The 18770-nt window shown below is 33.9% G+C and overlaps 1 protein-coding gene across 1 annotated transcript; it reads left to right on the forward strand.

Moving 5' to 3' along the window:
- Positions 1-8235: 8235 nt before the first annotated feature.
- LOC110942173 (2-oxoisovalerate dehydrogenase subunit alpha 2, mitochondrial) lies at positions 8236-16610 on the forward strand. Its single transcript, XM_022183917.2, has 9 exons — positions 8236-8658; positions 10431-10568; positions 11077-11259; positions 12989-13146; positions 14021-14120; positions 14203-14314; positions 14555-14694; positions 15615-15800; positions 16328-16610. The coding sequence occupies exons 1-9, from the start codon at positions 8350-8352 to the stop codon at positions 16493-16495; spliced, it is 1494 nt and encodes a 497-aa protein (XP_022039609.1). The 5' UTR covers positions 8236-8349; the 3' UTR covers positions 16496-16610.
- Positions 16611-18770: the final 2160 nt, after the last annotated feature.

An 18770-nucleotide genomic window follows, 5' to 3' on the forward strand; every position in this document is an offset into this window, starting at 1 on the left:
TCGATCGAGTTGGCATCCCGGTCGACTGGTCCCTTGGTCAATTAGCCACTAGATTCGAGTGTTCGGTGCGATGAGTTTTGCGGTTTCGATTGCGATTGCGAGCGTTGCGATGCGATGGAGTTTCTCATTCAATTTACTTTTAATCCCAACTACTATATCTATCATACAATTATCCTACATTACTTGCGCTCAGCGTTTGCGATTCGAGTTTTGATTGCGTTTCGGTTAATCATCACAACATAACATAAATAAACATGCACATGTAACACATAAAAGGCACACACACATAAAACAATATCCAGAGCGCGTACTTCGAGTTGCGAGTACGATTGACTTCAATCTTGACTTTGACTTTCGAAACACGGGGTGTTACAAATCTTATACCCCTTTTTGGACTAAGTAAGGACCAGGTGGGTGTAAGTAAGTGAGCCAAGCGAGGAATTCACATTTGAGTTCTAGTCTATAAGATGGGACTTGTAGTTCCGTAGTTAATAAGTGTGACACCAAACTCTAATCTTAGTTTTATTATAAGGACATGAACAATGGGAACTTTAGGGATCTCAAATACCTAAGTTTCGGGGCTTTAGTCCGATTTCTAATTGTTGGGATACAATATTAATTATTTAATATATCGGGTGACGAATTCTTATGTGGAAAAAAGAAATAAAAGGTCTGCTTCCATGACTTCATCTAGGGCTGCAAACGAACCGAACGAACACGAACAAGACCTTGTTCGTGTTCGTTTGTTAAGAAATATATGTGTTCGCGAACCGTTCACTAACACTTATCGAATGAAATTTTATGTTCGTGTTCATTTGTTAAGGAAATGAACTTGTTCGTGTTTGTTTGTTAATTTTAGGCCACGAACACAAATGTGCACAAACTAATGTTCATGAACATAAATGGAAACGAACAAACACAAACAATCGTTCATGAACAAAATATATAATACACTAACACTTATTAGATATTTAATTTGTCGGAATTTTAAAGTATTTAAATAAACATAAAAACTAAAAACACTAATGAACTATCGAACACAAACGAACACGTTACCAAACGTTCACAAACATAAACGAACGAACATGACCTCTGTTCATGTTTGTTCATTTAACTAAACGAATGAAATTTCTTGTTCGTGTTCGTTTGTTTAATAAACTCACGAACACAAACGAACTTCCCGCCGAACAGTTCACGAACTGTTTGCCGAACGTTTGGTTCGTTTACAGCCCTAACTTCATCTATGTTGAATCTTTTAATAATAACTTATATAGTCATGATTCAAATAAGACCCCCTTACTATTGACTCTTCCCCATTTTTCAGATCTGATTGAACAATTGAGAAGTAGAAATACCTTGGCGATTCATATCATAATAGTTAGATTATTGATGTCCCAACACAAAAAATATGAATAGTGAAACATGAGGACGAGTATAACATGTAGTGACATAACAATTATCCTAATCAAATACTTATCATATTGAACATTCAAAAAACCCTTTTCTCAGATATATAACAAAGGGATACGCTTAGCCTATTGAACCGGGAGAATTAGGCTGCATTAACCATCAAATAACATGGTAAAAGACTACTTATAAGTCTCTTTCCCTTTAGTTGCACTATGACTTTCTAAGGGGCGAACTCTAGACGTACTATTCGATATCATCTAGCACATAAGTCAATTATGGGCAAGGCTTGGGGCAAGCAATCAAGGTGGATTTAACCAGTTAGATAGGCATCAGATTCATAGTTAGCACATTCATGCTAGTTACCAGTTTCAACTTCATATCAAGGATATCGCTACTAGCATCAATATCGTCACTACCAACACCCGCAACAAAATTTGTACCGGAAACCACATCAATACCCCTACAAAAGTAGTTCGGATGATATCAAATTAGATCATCAAGGTAAAAAATATCAAATAAATTTAATCCGTTCAATGAAACGTAGATATAAATAAACACGTAGCAACGACATATTATAAATTTTATAAAACATTACATTATATTTTTAGAATATCAAAAACAAATAACTACATATGAAGTAACTACTTTTAACTCGGTTTTGAAAAAGTTATATCGACACGTAGACAAAAATACGAATGTAGCACCGGTAAACGCGTAATTTTTATAAAATATTATATCTTAATAATTCTCGGAGAAAACAAAATATATCTAAAATTAATTATAATAGTAAAATAAAAAGCTTTTTTTTTTCAACACAAATTTGAATCAGTGACAGACCACTGTAATAATATTGTGCAACCATCGGAACCACCCTATCATATCCATCTCCAGTAGACGTAATGAATGCCTATACACTAATTCTATCAAAAATAACCAATAAATATGGGAAAAAACTATTTACTAATTGTTGTTATATTAATAGTTAACAAAATAACTTATTATAAGAAAGGAAGTACAATATGTATCCGAAGTTACTTTGTACGCTTCCAACACTTTCTAAAATCTTGTTTTTGATAGGCCGCATATATAAAATTGGATACCACATCTCATAGGATCTCGTGTTTCATTATATCATGGCAATTATATTAGCATTTCTGCAATCTCAAAATGAGTACTAGGACTCCGTGTCAGATGAGTAGTTAATATAATAATATAAAGTTCATTAATAGCCTCATAGTGACAAGAGTTTTCGGCGTTTATACGTGGGGTCGTCGCTCCCTAGCGAAGGGGTAGAGGACCGTCACAAATTCGATCAACGTTCAAACTCATGTATAAGATGGCATCACCCAATCGTCATGAGATTAATCAGTTGTTGGTAATTTTAGTGTTATTAACGTATTTTAATGGTATTGGATTAACTTGTCGACTAAGTTTAATCTTATTAAATACTAAACGAGTTAGGAGATGCGATAGTGCATGCTCGTATTAATCTAATAAGGTTTGGCATTTTATCGGATTTTGATTTCATTTAAATATATAATTTATATATTTAATACAATTTTGGGCCATACAACTTACATTTATCACAATGGACTATTAGTCCAAGTGGGCCTAATTAATGGATTTGATCAGATAAAGAAACAAAAGGATCGGATTAGTCCAAGTGGGCCTAATTAATGGATTTGATCAAATAAAGAAACAAAGGGATCGGATATACAATTAATGAATTAATTATGTATCATGTAAGTTTTTTTTTTTTTTTGAACGGCAAAACTCAATGTATCATGTAAGTTATGGGATTTTTTAAACACAATGAGCCTGCTAATTAATTATTGGGTTTCATTAATAACAAGTAACAATATGGGCCTAGATGCAATGGATAATGTCATCACCGGATGAAATCAAATGGATTTATTATTTAACTCAATACTAATGGGACTTTAGAGATATATAGAATTATAGAAATACGCATACATTCTGGTCGAGGATTACACGGTTTTTGTCCGACAAAAGAGAACGGTTAAACCAAATGAAATTCGTAATACGATTCATTATGATTGAAAGACTATATCAATAATCCTAGAAATAAAATTACCTGTAACAATGGAGAAGCATGTTGATGCGGCGGTGACCAAGACCGAGATGTAGGCGGCAATAGTTGTCTTAATGGTGGCAGCCGACGGGAAATACACAGCGAATAGAGGAGGGGGGGGGGGGATAAAAAATTAGGGTTTTTTTTTCTTTTGTATCCTTTTTTTGTTGAACGGCGAACGGTATGGAAGCAGAGGCTAGACGTAGGGGAGCGGGTGAGAAGTAGGGATTAAAATTTTGAGAGGGGAGTTATTTGGTTGGAATCCTACCTAATTAATTGACTTTTGAAGCATCACTAAAAAATAACCGGTCTATTTGAATTTTCATACTTTTCAAAAAAAAATTTTGAATTTTCATGTTGTCACTGATAACGTGGTCACAAATAACAAATACCTTTTTATTTTTCATGCTTTTGCGTATTTTTCTCACAAATTGCCACCGAAAATAAAAAGGTGGCAAAAATTGCAACCATTTTGCTACCATATCATGATAAATATACTTATTTTCATTTCCGTGGCAAATCGGTGGCTAAATTTGCTACCATTTTTTTCGGTAGCAAATTTTGGTCACAATTGCCCAATTTTCTAGTAGTGTACGTTCTTGAAGACTAAGTTTAATTTGTTCAAACATTTGTGTGTACCGATCAAATAGTTTGTTCTGATCGTGATTACACGACTCTTAGTCTAATCCAAGTGATTTTTCAATTAATTTTCGGCTTCGGTTTCGAGATACTACAATATCAACCATATCTATCATGGATCACCATATGTGAGAAAGATTGAAAATTCACTACCAAGAGAAGAAACTAGGATTTATCAGCCACACAAGAAATAAAGAGGGTTAGAGTTAGGCATAAAGACAAAAAGGTCATCGAATTTAGAAAGTTAGTATTAGCCTTACAATATTAAAGCAAGTCAACTCTCAACCACAAATTTAAATATGATACCATGGGTTTTTCAAGATTTAATTTTAATTAGAATTTAGTTTCGAAAATTAAAATTCTACAAGATTTTTACCTGACCCCATACAAATATCAAAACTATATCATATACCACCCAAGATTTTATAGTTTAAACATGATTCTTTTGAGTCTTTTGGAGTTTTTAAGGTTAATGACTCAAAAGAATCATGTTTAAACTATAAAACCGGATACTTGTATATTTTTCCTTTATATAATAAATCTTCGCATTACACTAAGTGTATTTTATGATATAGGACACATTTTTTAAATCATAAGAGTAAATAAGCCAACCAGTAAACCCGTCAGGTTAACCTAAACATGACTCATTTAGCTACATATATTATGGGTTAATCAAACCAACAACTGATATATACCCATTTAAAATAAATCCAAAACCATAAATTATGTGTAAGCGTTAGTATCATGTCATAAATTCACTCCCTTGTGTAACAGTGAATAAATATTTATTATAACCTTCAAATTTGTCGTGCCAAATATTTAACAAAACATTCAAATTTGTTGTACTGAATATTTAATTAACCCTTTACAATTCCAAATAGAACAACGTGAAATTCCTCTTCATTTATGATTTATCACCCTCTTAGGACTAATTAGTATTATGGCCATATTCGGACTTTCAACTAAAAGCAACCAATCATCAGTAGTGCTCTACTGGTGGTCACGGTATTTAAGTTTCACCTATGATGGGTCCTGGTGAGTTTTCTCCTCCAGGTTTCGGGTTCGAGTCTGGGTGATAGGAGTTTCTCATTGAGCGGTTTAAATTGGGTATCTGTTGTGCGAGGGGGCTCTCTGGCGTGGACTCAGTTAGGACAACGTATGCTAGACCTCCCGACATTCATGAATAATTCACACCTTTTAAAAAAAAGCAACCTACATAATTCCTTAGCCGGCAAATTTTGAGAGTGAATTATTGAATGAAAATCTCAAAGAGCCTTAACTAATCATGAGAACAAAACAACATAAATCATGTACGGGGAGTGTAAAAAGCACGAGATATATCTAACATGATTCTAACCAATAAGTCACCACCATATTAGGACACAAACCATAGCCCTTAGATCATAGTTAAGAGGTAATTAAAAACTAGGTTACGGTCTTAAATGTAGAGGAGATAATGAAGGAGAAGAAGAGGATTTCGACACGTTTTTCTTGCAGGGGCGGATCTAGGCCACTTTTGTGGGTTCCCAGAAACTCATTCAGTTTAGGAAAAATGGGAAAAATTAGTGAGAACCTCGTATGATTTGGAAAAAATAGTGAGAATCTACCAAAAAAAACCCAGTGAAAAAGTTCTTAGATCCGTCACTGTTTTCTTGTCCCTTTACTTCTCCACAGCCTAATACGTCTAGTTTTTTTTTATTATCTCTGGTTCTAACTTCTCTTCTCTCGGATTCATCTAGTTTGGTGAAAAGGTTTTTGTCTCCGATCATGTGATTACTACACCCGCTATCTAGATACCAACATTCATTCTTTGGAGTTTCTTTCATATCAAAGATCATGAACATGGTATCATCATTGTCTTATTCTTATCGTCTTCATGCATGAAAGTTGTTCTAGACTTCCCTTCATCTTATACTTATTGATAGAATCATGCGATATGGCATGTCTTCTTGCAATTGTAACATTCATCGACATGATTGTGATTTCTGAAGGGATTAGAATTTTTTAGGGATTCTGATGTATATGATTATGGATGATGACTTTGTAGATGTATAGGTTTGATTGATCGATGTGGCTTTGATACCACTATGTTGGTTAAGATCGAAATACTTTGATAGAATGCAATTGAATATGAATATTGTTCTTGTGATTGAATTGGCGAGTTTCGAATGAATACAGAAATGTTAGATATAGGTTCGGTATCCCCATAGGAGTAACCGCCATAACTTACGTTATACAGTAATAACACTACATAATAACAAATTTACATAAACAAATATTAATTCATATCTAATGTAGCTTATATCAATATTCTAATAGTAATCCGTTGGTAATGGTGTATTTATTCTCCACCAGAGAAGACTTGTTTGCCAGCGGAGAAATTTTTTTTGGTAATCCCTCACTAAACTATTTGTCGGTGATCCCTCGGTGCTTTCCCTTGGTAATCGATGGTAAGCCAAATTTCCCTCACCCATATTATTGATGGAAACTCGTCGATAACCATTTTCTCTGACACATCCTAGGCAAATACCACATAGGCTGTAGACATGGGAGATGTTGAGTTTATAAGGAACATGAGACCTCAAATATCGCCAACGTATTTTGGGCATAATGATTGTGAATGGAAGAAGAATTTTACTGTCAAACATGCTCAGGTTGGACTAGTATTAGGATAGGTGGCCTCTTGAGAAGTCTTCACCAAATAAAACAAAAACATATGTGTGAGCTACTTGTGGATAAAGTAGACAATATTGGTGGTACGACATGTCTGATGTTACAAATGGTGACAAAGCCATTCTTGTTTTGTTTGGGATGGTTGGACAGACACTGATGAGTCCCCAAGGGTGTTCAAGATAACACTTTAGGTAAATCCTACATCTCTTATAGAGAGGGTGATACAAACCTCATCAAGAACGAAGAGTCCATTGGGGTGATTGTAACACCTTAGAAAAATCTCACATGTATTATGAACATAAAAACCTCAAATATAAACCAACGCGTATATGGCAGGTAGTACCAGGATGTGTGATCTTCTGGGAAGCCACCACCTAATAAAGAAAACCAAATCATCTGTGAGCTCTTTGTGAGCAAAACAAATATTATTGGTGGTAGAAGAGGCCGCAAGTTATATTCACTATCAAATTTCCTAAAGAAGTGTTAGTCGGTGATACTAATTTATTTAGTGGTGTGGTTGATTGAGAAAAAAAGATAATAGGTTACTAAAAAATTAAAAAAAGAATCCATTGAAGAAAAAAAATATAGACAATGTATAACAAGTTGGTTAGAAGGAAATGAATAAAAATAAAGTTGATGAGTTAAAAAGGTGTAATAATTATTATAAAACTAGTTTCTTAATTATATTTAAAACCACATAAACAACCTTCTAATCAAGGCTATTGGCTAACAGTGGATTATTGGTATTTACTTTGGCCCACACATTTGACACCTCTATCACTCTATGATGACCACAAGTATCATTTTCACACATATCTCTCTGTCCCTCTAACTGTTTATCAACATTTTAACTAGATTTATGGTATTGTCAAAATTAATCATTTAACTAAATTTCTTATGATATATAGCTATCATATTGTGTTTTTATCATTTAATAATTTAAAATTTATGATTATTTTGATATATTGCAATCAATGCTAGGGAGTTGCCTGCAAAGTCCAAATTTTAAAAAAGTGTAAAAAGTTATAAAAACACCGTACTGTTAACTATAAAACACACAAAAAACCTACAAATAACATAATGAAGATTAATAAAACATCATATATGTAGGTTTTGTACTATCTTTGGATGATAAGGCTCTGATTATGAAATGACAAACATTACTGTGTTTTATGTTGATTAACATGTTGTGTTTTATATTTATAGTTCTAAGATGGTGTGTTGAAAGTTTTTATGGACTATCAGGGTTTGATTATGATGTTTTAGCGATCTTCACTCTATTATTTATGAGTTTTAGGTGTGTTTTATGTCTGAAACTATAGTGTTTTATAACTTTTTATACTTATTAGGAAATTTAGACTTTCTAGCCAAACCAAGTCATTTAATACTTTAAAATTTATGATTACTAATTTATCACAACAATGCATACCCATTACAATTTATGAAGACATGTGTACATAACCACAAGTATCATCTTCACATACATCTCTCTCTCTCTCTCCCCCCCTCTCTCTCTCTCTCTCTCTTTTGTGAAAATGAGCATGCTACTATTTTTAACAAGAACAAGAACAAGTGGAGGTAACTTCGTCAAGAGAATCATATGTAGCAACCCAATATTAAGCCCTTATCAACCAACCTCTTCTTCTTCTTCACTCCCATCTCATCTAAGTGGTTCGAATAAGCGAAGCAACGGAACGACTTTCGCATTTCGATATTCGTATTCATGCAGCTCAACATATGCAACTTTTTTGGGGGCTCGCGGTTACAGCTCCATGAAAGCTGGGGAACAGATGTTATCTGAAGAAGATGTTGATGATGGTGAATATGCTTTGGAAGAAAATAAGGTCAATGTATTAATTAATACTTTGTTAATTGTTTATCGTTTATTGTTGGGATCATGCACTTGCACGTTTCATTAAGAAAAATATTATGAAAGTAAGTAAGGATCCGTTTTAATAATAAAAAATATGAGTAAATTGTCAAAATCATCCCTGATGTTTGGACATTTTTGTCACTTTCATCCAAAAATAACCTTTTTGTACAATATAGTCCTTCACTTTTAGGATTTTTTTTTCGATTTTCATCCAAACATCTAACTTGCTTTATTTTTTCTATCAAACATTTGGATGAAAATGACAAAAAAAATCCCAAATCTCATGGACGATTTTGGCAAAAAAGTCAGACGTTTGGATAAAAATGACAAAAAATCCAAAAAATGAAGAACTATATGGTACAAAAAAATTTGTTTCGGATGAAAATAACAAAGATGTGCAAATTTCAGGGACGATTTTGACAATTTACTCTAAAAATATTACGTGAAATGTGAACCAACTATTATTACTGTTTATATGTGAATTGAACTGTTATTGCATTTTCATTTTGCATCGTTTTAACATTTAGATTTCTTTACATAATTTATAAACATAATTGAGATTTTATGGTTTTCTTTGCAAAATCACAAATTGCATTTCTTTTTTTTTTTACCGGAAAACAAACATGTGAAGAAGCGTTCAACCGAAGATGAAGGAAGCTTTGAGGGTTGAATCGAATACATGAACCCTAATTGTTGCAAGTTTAGTCCTTTACACCCAACCCAGTTAAAAAACCTTGTTAATTGTTGACAGTCGGTGTCATTTACTAGGTATTTTGTTGCAAGTTTAGTCCTTTACCTAGGTATTTTGTTGCAAGTTTAGTCCTTTACACCCAACAATTAACAGGGTTTTTTAACTGGGTTGGGTGTAAAGGACTAAACTTGCAACAAAATACCTAGTAAAGGACATCGCCTGTCAACATTCGTTAAAAAGGACACCGCCTGAAAAGTGGTATAAAGATAAAGGACAAAATTTGTAATTTTTCCATAAATAAATAAATGAATGGAAGTATAAATACACGAAATTGTAGTATAAAACATGAAATAGAGGTATAAAAGTTAGAAGTATATGAAATTTAATGGTTCAGTTTGGTTAACCGTAGGCAAAAAAAAAAAAAAAAAACCGATAACCGATTTCGGTTAATTTCGGTTCGGTTTTGTTAATTTTTCAATTGGATTTGATTAACAGTTCGGTTATTGCTCACCCCTAATTGAGTTGTATGTAAGTTAGTTATGGTGATGTTAGTCTTTTACTTTACTTTAAGTGTAAATAAGTAGTCCTTTGTAGTGAAAGACATTAAAAGAAAAGTTACATTTCTCTTTCTAGCTTAGGAGTAGGTTAGTTTAGTTGACAATGTCACCACAAATTATTTAAAAAAAAAAACTGCAAGGAATCTCACATTTTATAAAGTTCTTCTCTTTAGTTAGAGTTGAAGGCATTTCATCATAGTACATGTTATATTTTGAATTATTTGGGAACAGAACTAGACAAATGTTACTACCTTCTTGTGACGTGATAGTGAATTGATGAACACATGCTTATTAAAAGTGACCGGTTTTGGACTTTTTGTTTTGATCTACCAACCACTTCCTACCAATCATGACATTGAGCTAGCTCTTTAACTAGACTGAAAATAACTTGACATACGTTTATTTTGAATGGTATACTATCACTTTCTACACCTACGTACCTGAACATTTTAGGGAAAAATATCGGGTTATAACTACTGTTGTTAATCGCGACAGGCTATGGATTTTCCAGGTGGCAAGATTACGTATACAACTGAGATCAACTTTCTTCCTGCTTCGTCTGATAAGAGGGTGCAATGTTATCAAGTACTTGATAAGGATGGTTACCCGATCTCATTTAACATGTCGGAATTAGTAATGATCCATCTTTCTATCAACCGATACCTTGTTTCGATTAGCCTGAATATTTACAGTAAATTACTTTTTGAGTGCGTTTGTTTTAGTGGTTTTAACCACCTGAGAACAAAATTAAAAAGGTTTAACGCCCTGAGTACCTGGATTTTCATTTTGTAACCCTTTGTTTTATTTTTTAAATTTAGGGTTTGGGTTTTGATTTATGAGAGATAGGGTGATTTTAATTAGTTTTTGTTTTATTTTTTATCTATAGGGGTAATTTGGTTATTTGACAACCATTAACAGAAGAATTATAACGCCGACTAAAAGGGTTAGAAATTGAGAATTTGGGTATTCAAGGTGTTAAACGTTTTGATTTTGAACTCAAGTTGTTAAAATCACTAAAATACGGGGACTCAAAAAGTAATTTACTTGTGAATTTATTTTTCATCAATTTCTTTGATGTTTTGTTTTTTAGTTTTTATATACACACTTATATTGTTTATTTCTTTGTTATACAAATTATTAGGTGAGTAAGGAAGTTGCACTGAAAATGTATAAAGGCATGGTTACCCTTAATATTATGGATAAATTCTTTTATGAGGCACAAAGGCAAGGAAGATTATCATTCTATTTAACCTCATTTGGCGAGGAAGCTATCAACTTAGCATCTGCTGCAGCACTTAGCTCCGACGATATAGTATTGGCTCAGGTTTACACTCTTTCAATATAAAAGAAATGGGCAAATATCCTTCATTATTATCAAGTTTCATCATTAATTCATGTCACTCAAACTTTATTAAGATGTTTAACAAACCAATTTTCAGTTCATCTTGAAGTTTGGTGTCAAATTCTTAAAATTGACGATGTACCTTCCCAATAGTATATACTATATAAACAAGAAAAATAGATAGTGCACACATTTTAAGATCAAGAAGTCACCTATGGTACACCACTTATAAAGAAGAGTAAAATTTCATTTTCATTGCTTAGGTTTGATCAGTTTTGCGACTTTCGACCAACGGTTTGTTTTTTCGCATCTGAATCTAAAAGGTTTGAAATCTTGCCATTTCCATCCGACTCGTTAATTCCATCCATTTTCTCCGTTAAGTTAGGGGTATTTTCGTACATAAAGTGAAAAAGACCAAATTGTCCTTTAAGTAAGTACTTATACATTATGCAAAATGCTTGTGTATAAAGTGAAAACGACTGAATTGTCGTTTAAGTTAACAAAAAATATAGAAATACCCTGACTTAACGAATAAAAATGGATGGAGTTAATGAACTGAATGAAAATGACAAGATTTCAAATCTTTAGGATCCAAATGTGAAAAATCTAACTTTTGTATGTCACAAAACTGGACAAACTTTATGAACGAAATTTTTTTTTTTCTATAAAGAAAAGTATGCCCTCCTTGTGAGACAAATTCTTAGAAGAATACCTTTTTTTGTGATGGAAGTATTAAGTATACATCTACTTATAAGAACAAATCTTAACTAGATGTCAATCTCACATCACATCACTAAACTTTATGGACGAAAATGAAAGTTCACTCTATTAGGAAAATTACTTAATACCCTCCTTGTGAGACAATTGTTGTATTAAATATACACCCACCTATAAGAATAAATATTAAATAGATATCAATGTCACATCATCATTGTTTATGTATGATGAGGATGTAACACATGGTTTGTTATATATAAAAGTTGAATATCTTTAGATTCTCACGACTTTGAAAGGTTGGAAGGGTTAATTTAAAAACTCATTTGAGTTAAGAAACTCATGAAAACTAATTATAACAATTAAATTTTTTAAACATATGTAATATATGTTATTAGCGTTATACAAAAAAGATTGTACCCAATTTTTAAACATGTATAACAAATTTCGTTCTTTACATGTTACACATTGTCACACATGTGTTACACAAAAAGAAAAATAAATATGTGACAAGTAACTACAAAAGTTTGTTTTTCTTAAATAACTATACTAACATAGAGTTAAATCCAAAATCGTCCCTAGGTTTGGACACTTTTGTCACTTTCATCCAGAATAAGATTTTTTTAGTTAGACCACGGAGGTTTCATTTTATTGTCATTTCCATCCAAATCAGTAACTCAGTCAAAATGTATCATTAACTCAGTCAAAAGAATAAACTGGTAAATTACCAAAATCGTCCTTGAGATCTGGGAATTGCCAAAATCTTTCATGAGTTAACGATACATTTTAACTGAGTTAGTGATTTTGATAGAAATGATAACAAAAATGAAACCTCAGGGTCTGGTTAAAAAAAAATTCTTATTTTGGATGAAAGTGGCAAAAATGCCCAAACCTCATAGATGATTTTGGTATTTTACTCAAATCCTCAGTCATTCGGGTCAAGCTTCGCCACTGCTTATGGTTTAACCACATTTTGTTAACGTATTATAAATTGCAGTATAGAGAGCCGGGAATTTTGTTATGGCGTGGTTTCACGGTGCAAGACTTTGCAAACCAATGCTTCGGAAACAATTCTGGCCATGGAAAAGGCAGGCAAATGCCAATTCATTACGGTTCAAAGAGCCTCAATTTTATTACAATCTCATCACCCTTAACGTATGTCACTATATATTTGTTAGTAATGCTTTCATCTCAAGTTTATTCTCTTATTATTATAAATAGTTTATTATTTTCTTATTATAGGTCGAGCGTATTTTTGCTTTTCTCTATAACTTTTAATACACTATATATTGTTACGACGTGCTTATTTTTATCTATGTGTCGATGGTTTTTTTCGAAACCGAATTGTTAGTGTATTTATTTTATTTTACTAAGTTGACGTTGTGGAGTGAAACTACCAAGTTCCCCTTATGTAGAAAGGCCGAACCGGTTCCGGATGAACAATCAAAATAGTGTATTTTTGTATCTTAATCTATAGTGAGTGCAAGTAAGATATTAATACTTTCAGAACCATTAGATATATGTTTTCATGGTTTTCAATCATTGTAAAACACCCGACGATAACCTTTTAGGTATATCACGACTTTATTTTTGAGTTTTCTCTTTTAATTGTTATACCTATTGCGGTATCGTATCGATACCGTAATGAACCGAACCAATGACCGAATTCCTCACGCAATGTGCGGGGAATTCTACTCGTACTTATATATAACATGATAGATGACACATATTATTTTCTTTACTATTATAATAGTACATAAATCATTTGGGAGGTACAAAAGTTAACTATACATATATCACAAATTTATGTTTTATATATGTACAATGCACTTTTTACTTGTTAGTTGTTTCTAAACATATATTTGTTGTACACAAATCACCTCTCTTGTATTCTATTGCAACAAATTGTGCATGATCTAATAGTAAAAGTGTTTTATGTTTCATCGTTTGTTCGAAAACACATAGAATTAGTCGTGTTTTTAATGATGTTGTCACATTTTAAATCCTTATTTCTTGTTTTCCCTTGTAGAACACAACTTCCACAAGCAGTTGGTATGGCGTATTCACTAAAAATGGATAAAAAAGATTCATGTGTAGTGGCTTTTTTTGGAGATGGTAGTGCAAGTGAGGTATTATGCACCTCTTTGTTTTTACTCGTTATATAATACTTTATGTGACAATATCTTTTGACAACATTATTTTCTTGTGAAGGGTGATTTTCACGCTGCTTTGAATTTTGCTGCGGTAATGGATGCCCCTGTTGTATTCGTATGTCGTAACAATGGATGGGCGATTAGTACTCCTGTCACCGATCAGTTTCGAAGTAATTGTTCCAACAATAATTCTTTTAGTTACGCTTCTAGTGAGTCACAATGTCACTAACCAGTGGGTAGCACGAGATATCCCTCAACTCTGTCTCCGTATTGTAAAATTTTTATTTTTTTTCGGTTTTATACAAAGGATACCCCTAATACAAAAAAAAATTGGAATATCCCTGAATTTTTTGGCTAGATCTGTCAGTGTCACTTACCAATATTTATTGAAACGATTTGCTTATGTGCAGGTGATGGGATTGTTATAAAAGGCCAAGCGTACGGGATTTCAAGTATAAGGGTAGATGGAAACGATGCTCTCGCGGTTTACAATGTTGTCCGTAGTGCTCGTGAGATAGCCGTCAGCGAACAACGACCAATACTTATCGAGGTTCATATACATCTATATACACACATACAAATACACACACGTAGTAACTTATAAGGCCATGTGTAGTCATAAAGCCCTTTGTGGGGCGTTATGCGACACGTGTCGTGCCACGTCAGCAAGGGGCTTTATGGGACGTTATGCAATTTGAGGCCGTAGTCATAAAGCCCCTGCCCATCATTACCTATTTAATAATTTTAAGTTTTAATTAATTAATATAAAAAACTCTTCTATTTTTTGATTGGCCAAATGTTTAAACAAACAAAAGGTAACGCCGCGATGTTCTTGGCGCCCTCCTCCAAGTTTTGAAACATAACGCCCATGGGGGCGGTGTTCTTGGCGCCATAGCGGCGCTATGGCCGTTTCTCGCGCCCCATTACACATAACCTAAGGGGAGTGGAGGTGGTCATCACTCATCAATCACAACATCCAATCAAGTTTCGTCATGTCATCAACTATTATTACATCACTCACAAGCTTTTTTTAGTGGCGGTGGTCATCACTAGTGATAGAATTCCATCACTCACAACTTTTTTTAATTTTTTTTGAATTGAACTAGAGAGTTTTTTTATTTTTTAGACTGAGTGGGAGGAATGTTTGGTGGATTTTATATAAAAAAAACCTTCAAAAAATAATCCCCAAACGGTCAAAAATACCCCAAACGGTCCAGTCCAACGGTAATTTTTTGAAACTTCAACGCGTGGAAAAGTTAACGCATTTAAATATTCACGCGTGAAACTTGTTAGTGGCGGCGGTGTTTGGTTGTTTTCCACACATGAAGTTTTGCCATCACGCTACCACCCCCAGTCCCCTAAGTTACATTCGTATTTGATTTTCAGTTTATATATTTTACTTTTCAAACTGAAATGTTTGTGATTTGTTTTATCTTTTATGCATTGTGATGTTGAAACAAATTACAAAAGGCCATGACATATAGAGTAAGTCACCACTCTACTTCTGATGATTCCACTAAGTACCGATCTGTGGATGAAATTGAACACTGGAAGACAGTGCATTCCCCTATAACAAGATTCAAAAAATGGGTCGAGAGAAAAGGTTGGTGGAGCGATAAAGAAGAATCCGAGCTTCATGTTACAGCAAAGAAAGAGGTAAATCGATCGTAAAAGTTTTCAGGAAATACATGCATGCATATTTATAAAAACAAAAGTTAGCAGGGGCTAAGGTTAGTAGGTGTCGGGGTGCACCCGCCCCCTCCAATTTTCGATTTTTCGTCCGAAAATTTTAAAATTATACAGGATCGCCCCTCCAATTATTTTGCCTAAATATTTAAACAATATATAAATCAAAGTAAAGTTTCTTACCACTTTAAATCTTAAAGGTTGAGCTGAGTTGTAATTCTTCGTCCAGATTTCATTTATCTCGTACCATTATATATATATATTGGTCTTTTGTTTGTTAAACAATATTTAGTTTTTTTATATGTAAGAATGGGTCCTTTGAATAAATGAATTTTTTTTTAGTTTTATTTGAAACTATTATTATTTGACCCGACCTGAAACATAACGACAGGAAAAAAAGTTTGGGTCCCATGACTCTACGCCCCCTCAAAACTTTTGGTCAAGATCCGTCACTGAAAGTCAGTATTATGAGATGATTAAGTACTAGTTATTTGCAGGTTACACATGCGATAGATGAAGGTGAAAAGGAAGAAATGCCACCACTTAGAGATATGTTCACAGATGTATATGATGAATTGACTTCAAATTTAATGGAGCAGGAAACATTGCTTAGAGAAACAATACAAAAGCATCCACTTGACTTCCCTAAGGACATACCACTATGAAATCTTTTGAGGTTACTAAATTTGCAATATGTTGGCTATATGTTTCTATTTATTATAAATTGTATATCACATATACAAAATGCTTTACTTAATTCCCTTTTTTATTTCTTTGAAACCCATAACCTCATCTATAATTTTACAACAATACCCTCCATCAGTCATGTTACATGGCACCACCATCACCCAAACCATACAAGTCATGTTGCATGTTGCACTATACCGTTGTGAAAGTGTTGCACTTATCATTTTCCATTTACTTGCAAAATCTTTCAGGTCATTTTCAATTTTTTCAATTTTTTTATGATTTTTTGTTTTTTTTTTCAACTTTTAACGACCCGTACATGACATTGACTAAGACACAACTAGACGTTAGTTTCCCCTCCCCACACTTAAATTCTGCATTATCCTCAATGGAGCGAGAAACTACCTACGAAAAAGAATAAAAAATAAAATACAACAATAACAAAATTGAAACAGACTCCCCTGGTTTAAGCGGTAGAATCCTCATAAGTCATGTTCCACAACGACCGCATAGCATTTCATTCGCGGTCGCGTTCACCAAAGACTCGGTTCACTCTCTACAGGTGGTAGTCAGATCATTCCCGTCCAAATGGAGATTGAGTATGGATAATTCTGACTTCTGACTGAAAGCGAACCCATAAAATCAAAACAGACTAAAAAAATAAAAAATAAAAATAGAACTAGAAAGACTTAAATTACACGACTCAATATATAAAAGTTGGGACACAAACCTGAGTGGCATCAGATTATTACGGATGGTGCGGGTTATGGGTTTAATGGCTTGCGGATGGGTACTTGTGTGGGTTCTATTATGGTGGGGTAGGGTTGAGAATTAATTGCAACTGAGTCATGAATATTTTGGGCATTCAGATAAGTTTACTTGACTCTAGATGGGTTAATAAAGCAATGGCATGGTGCCATGGTCATGTGGGTAAGGGATTAGTGGGCCGAGTTGTAGGTGGGGATAATTTGATGGGTTATTTAGACTATGGGTGTGGAGAAGAGACCATGGAGTGTGAAGGAGACAAGTCTTTGGAGGATGTCCCTTTATGTCATCGTCATGTCAACATCCAAAAAGGACCTCTCTACAAGGATGGACCAAGGGAAATGGAGGAAGGTCTCCCCCCATTTATTTTATTTTTTATTTTTTTAAAATTCAACATGTTTTTTTAACATTCAATAAGTTTTAAAATAAAATCATTAATATTAAAAAACAAACATTACATAACTTAAAAAAACATAATTTCAAAAAAAAAAAAAAACTAGATTGGTAAAAATTAAAAATCCTAAGAATTCCATTTTTTAGCGATTGCGCAAAACTGGACAGTCTACTTCTAGATACGACTTGATATCGGCTGTCATTATCTCCCATTCCTTTAGTTTTATCGCCTCTTGCTTCAATCGAACCCGTTTGTCCACTTCACGTTGCTTCGCTTGTACCTTTTGGGCTATGACCTCGGATGCTTTGAACTGGACCATCAAGTCGTCTATTTTCGAACCGCCCCCCGTTGCGGGTTCTTTTTTTTTTTGCAACCGCTACCTTTTTGGTTTTGTCCTTGCCCGGGGGCGTGCCTCCTCTCAAACTACGTGCTCTTCTTCGTCAAATTCCGGCTCGTTCTTTATATATATTTGGCATCGTGCGCCCGAGCCCCCTGCACTATAACTTCCGATCTCCGAGGTTTTTGTTCGTTTAGCGCTTGCAACCTCGTTTGGAATTGGCGCCCATTTATTATTGGTTCGCATAACCTCTCATGCCCGGATGTGTGGGAAAACGACCGGATGCTCATCTTCGTATCTACGCATCGCCTCTTTAAAAACATCTTCGTCACTCCACCCACTAGGGCGATTAACATATAAATTATTATATGTCCCGGCAAATCGGTTCACGACCGAATGCATCTTTCGCCACTTCGAAGCGACGGAATCGAGATCGTGATACAGACCTTGTTCCATAATCGCAAGGAACTTTGATAATATTTCTTTACAAAAACCATCGCTGGGTTTGGTTGTTACCTATATTTTTAGAATGTAACAAAAGCTATATACTAAAAATGTAAAGTTTATTTATTTTTAGTATATATATTTTTACATACCAACAATGGGACATTTTGACGTGCTAATCCACGCCTTAGCTAACGCATACTCCTCGATCTTTGACCAAGGTTGTGACTTGGCTCTCGAAGTTTGATCACCGGCTAGACGCGCCACTTGCTTCCCTTTTTCCGTTTCGAGGTTTGGGGTTGCGTCTCCGGAA

The sequence above is a fragment of the Helianthus annuus genome, chromosome 5, assembly GCF_002127325.2.
Source record: "Helianthus annuus cultivar XRQ/B chromosome 5, HanXRQr2.0-SUNRISE, whole genome shotgun sequence".
Lineage (NCBI taxonomy): Eukaryota > Viridiplantae > Streptophyta > Magnoliopsida > Asterales > Asteraceae > Helianthus > Helianthus annuus.

What these genes read in the sequence shown, in the direction of transcription:
- LOC110942173 (XM_022183917.2), top strand. Translation starts at nt 8,350, where the DNA reads ATGAGCATGCTACTATTTTTAACAAGAACAAGAACAAGTGGAGGTAAC. An exon ending in ACGATATAGTATTGGCTCAG is followed by an intron (nt 11,260 to 12,988) that starts GTTTACACTCTT and finishes TATAAATTGCAG; the next exon opens with TATAGAGAGCCGGGAATTTT. An exon ending in ACAATCTCATCACCCTTAAC is followed by an intron (nt 13,147 to 14,020) that starts GTATGTCACTAT and finishes TTTCCCTTGTAG; the next exon opens with AACACAACTTCCACAAGCAG.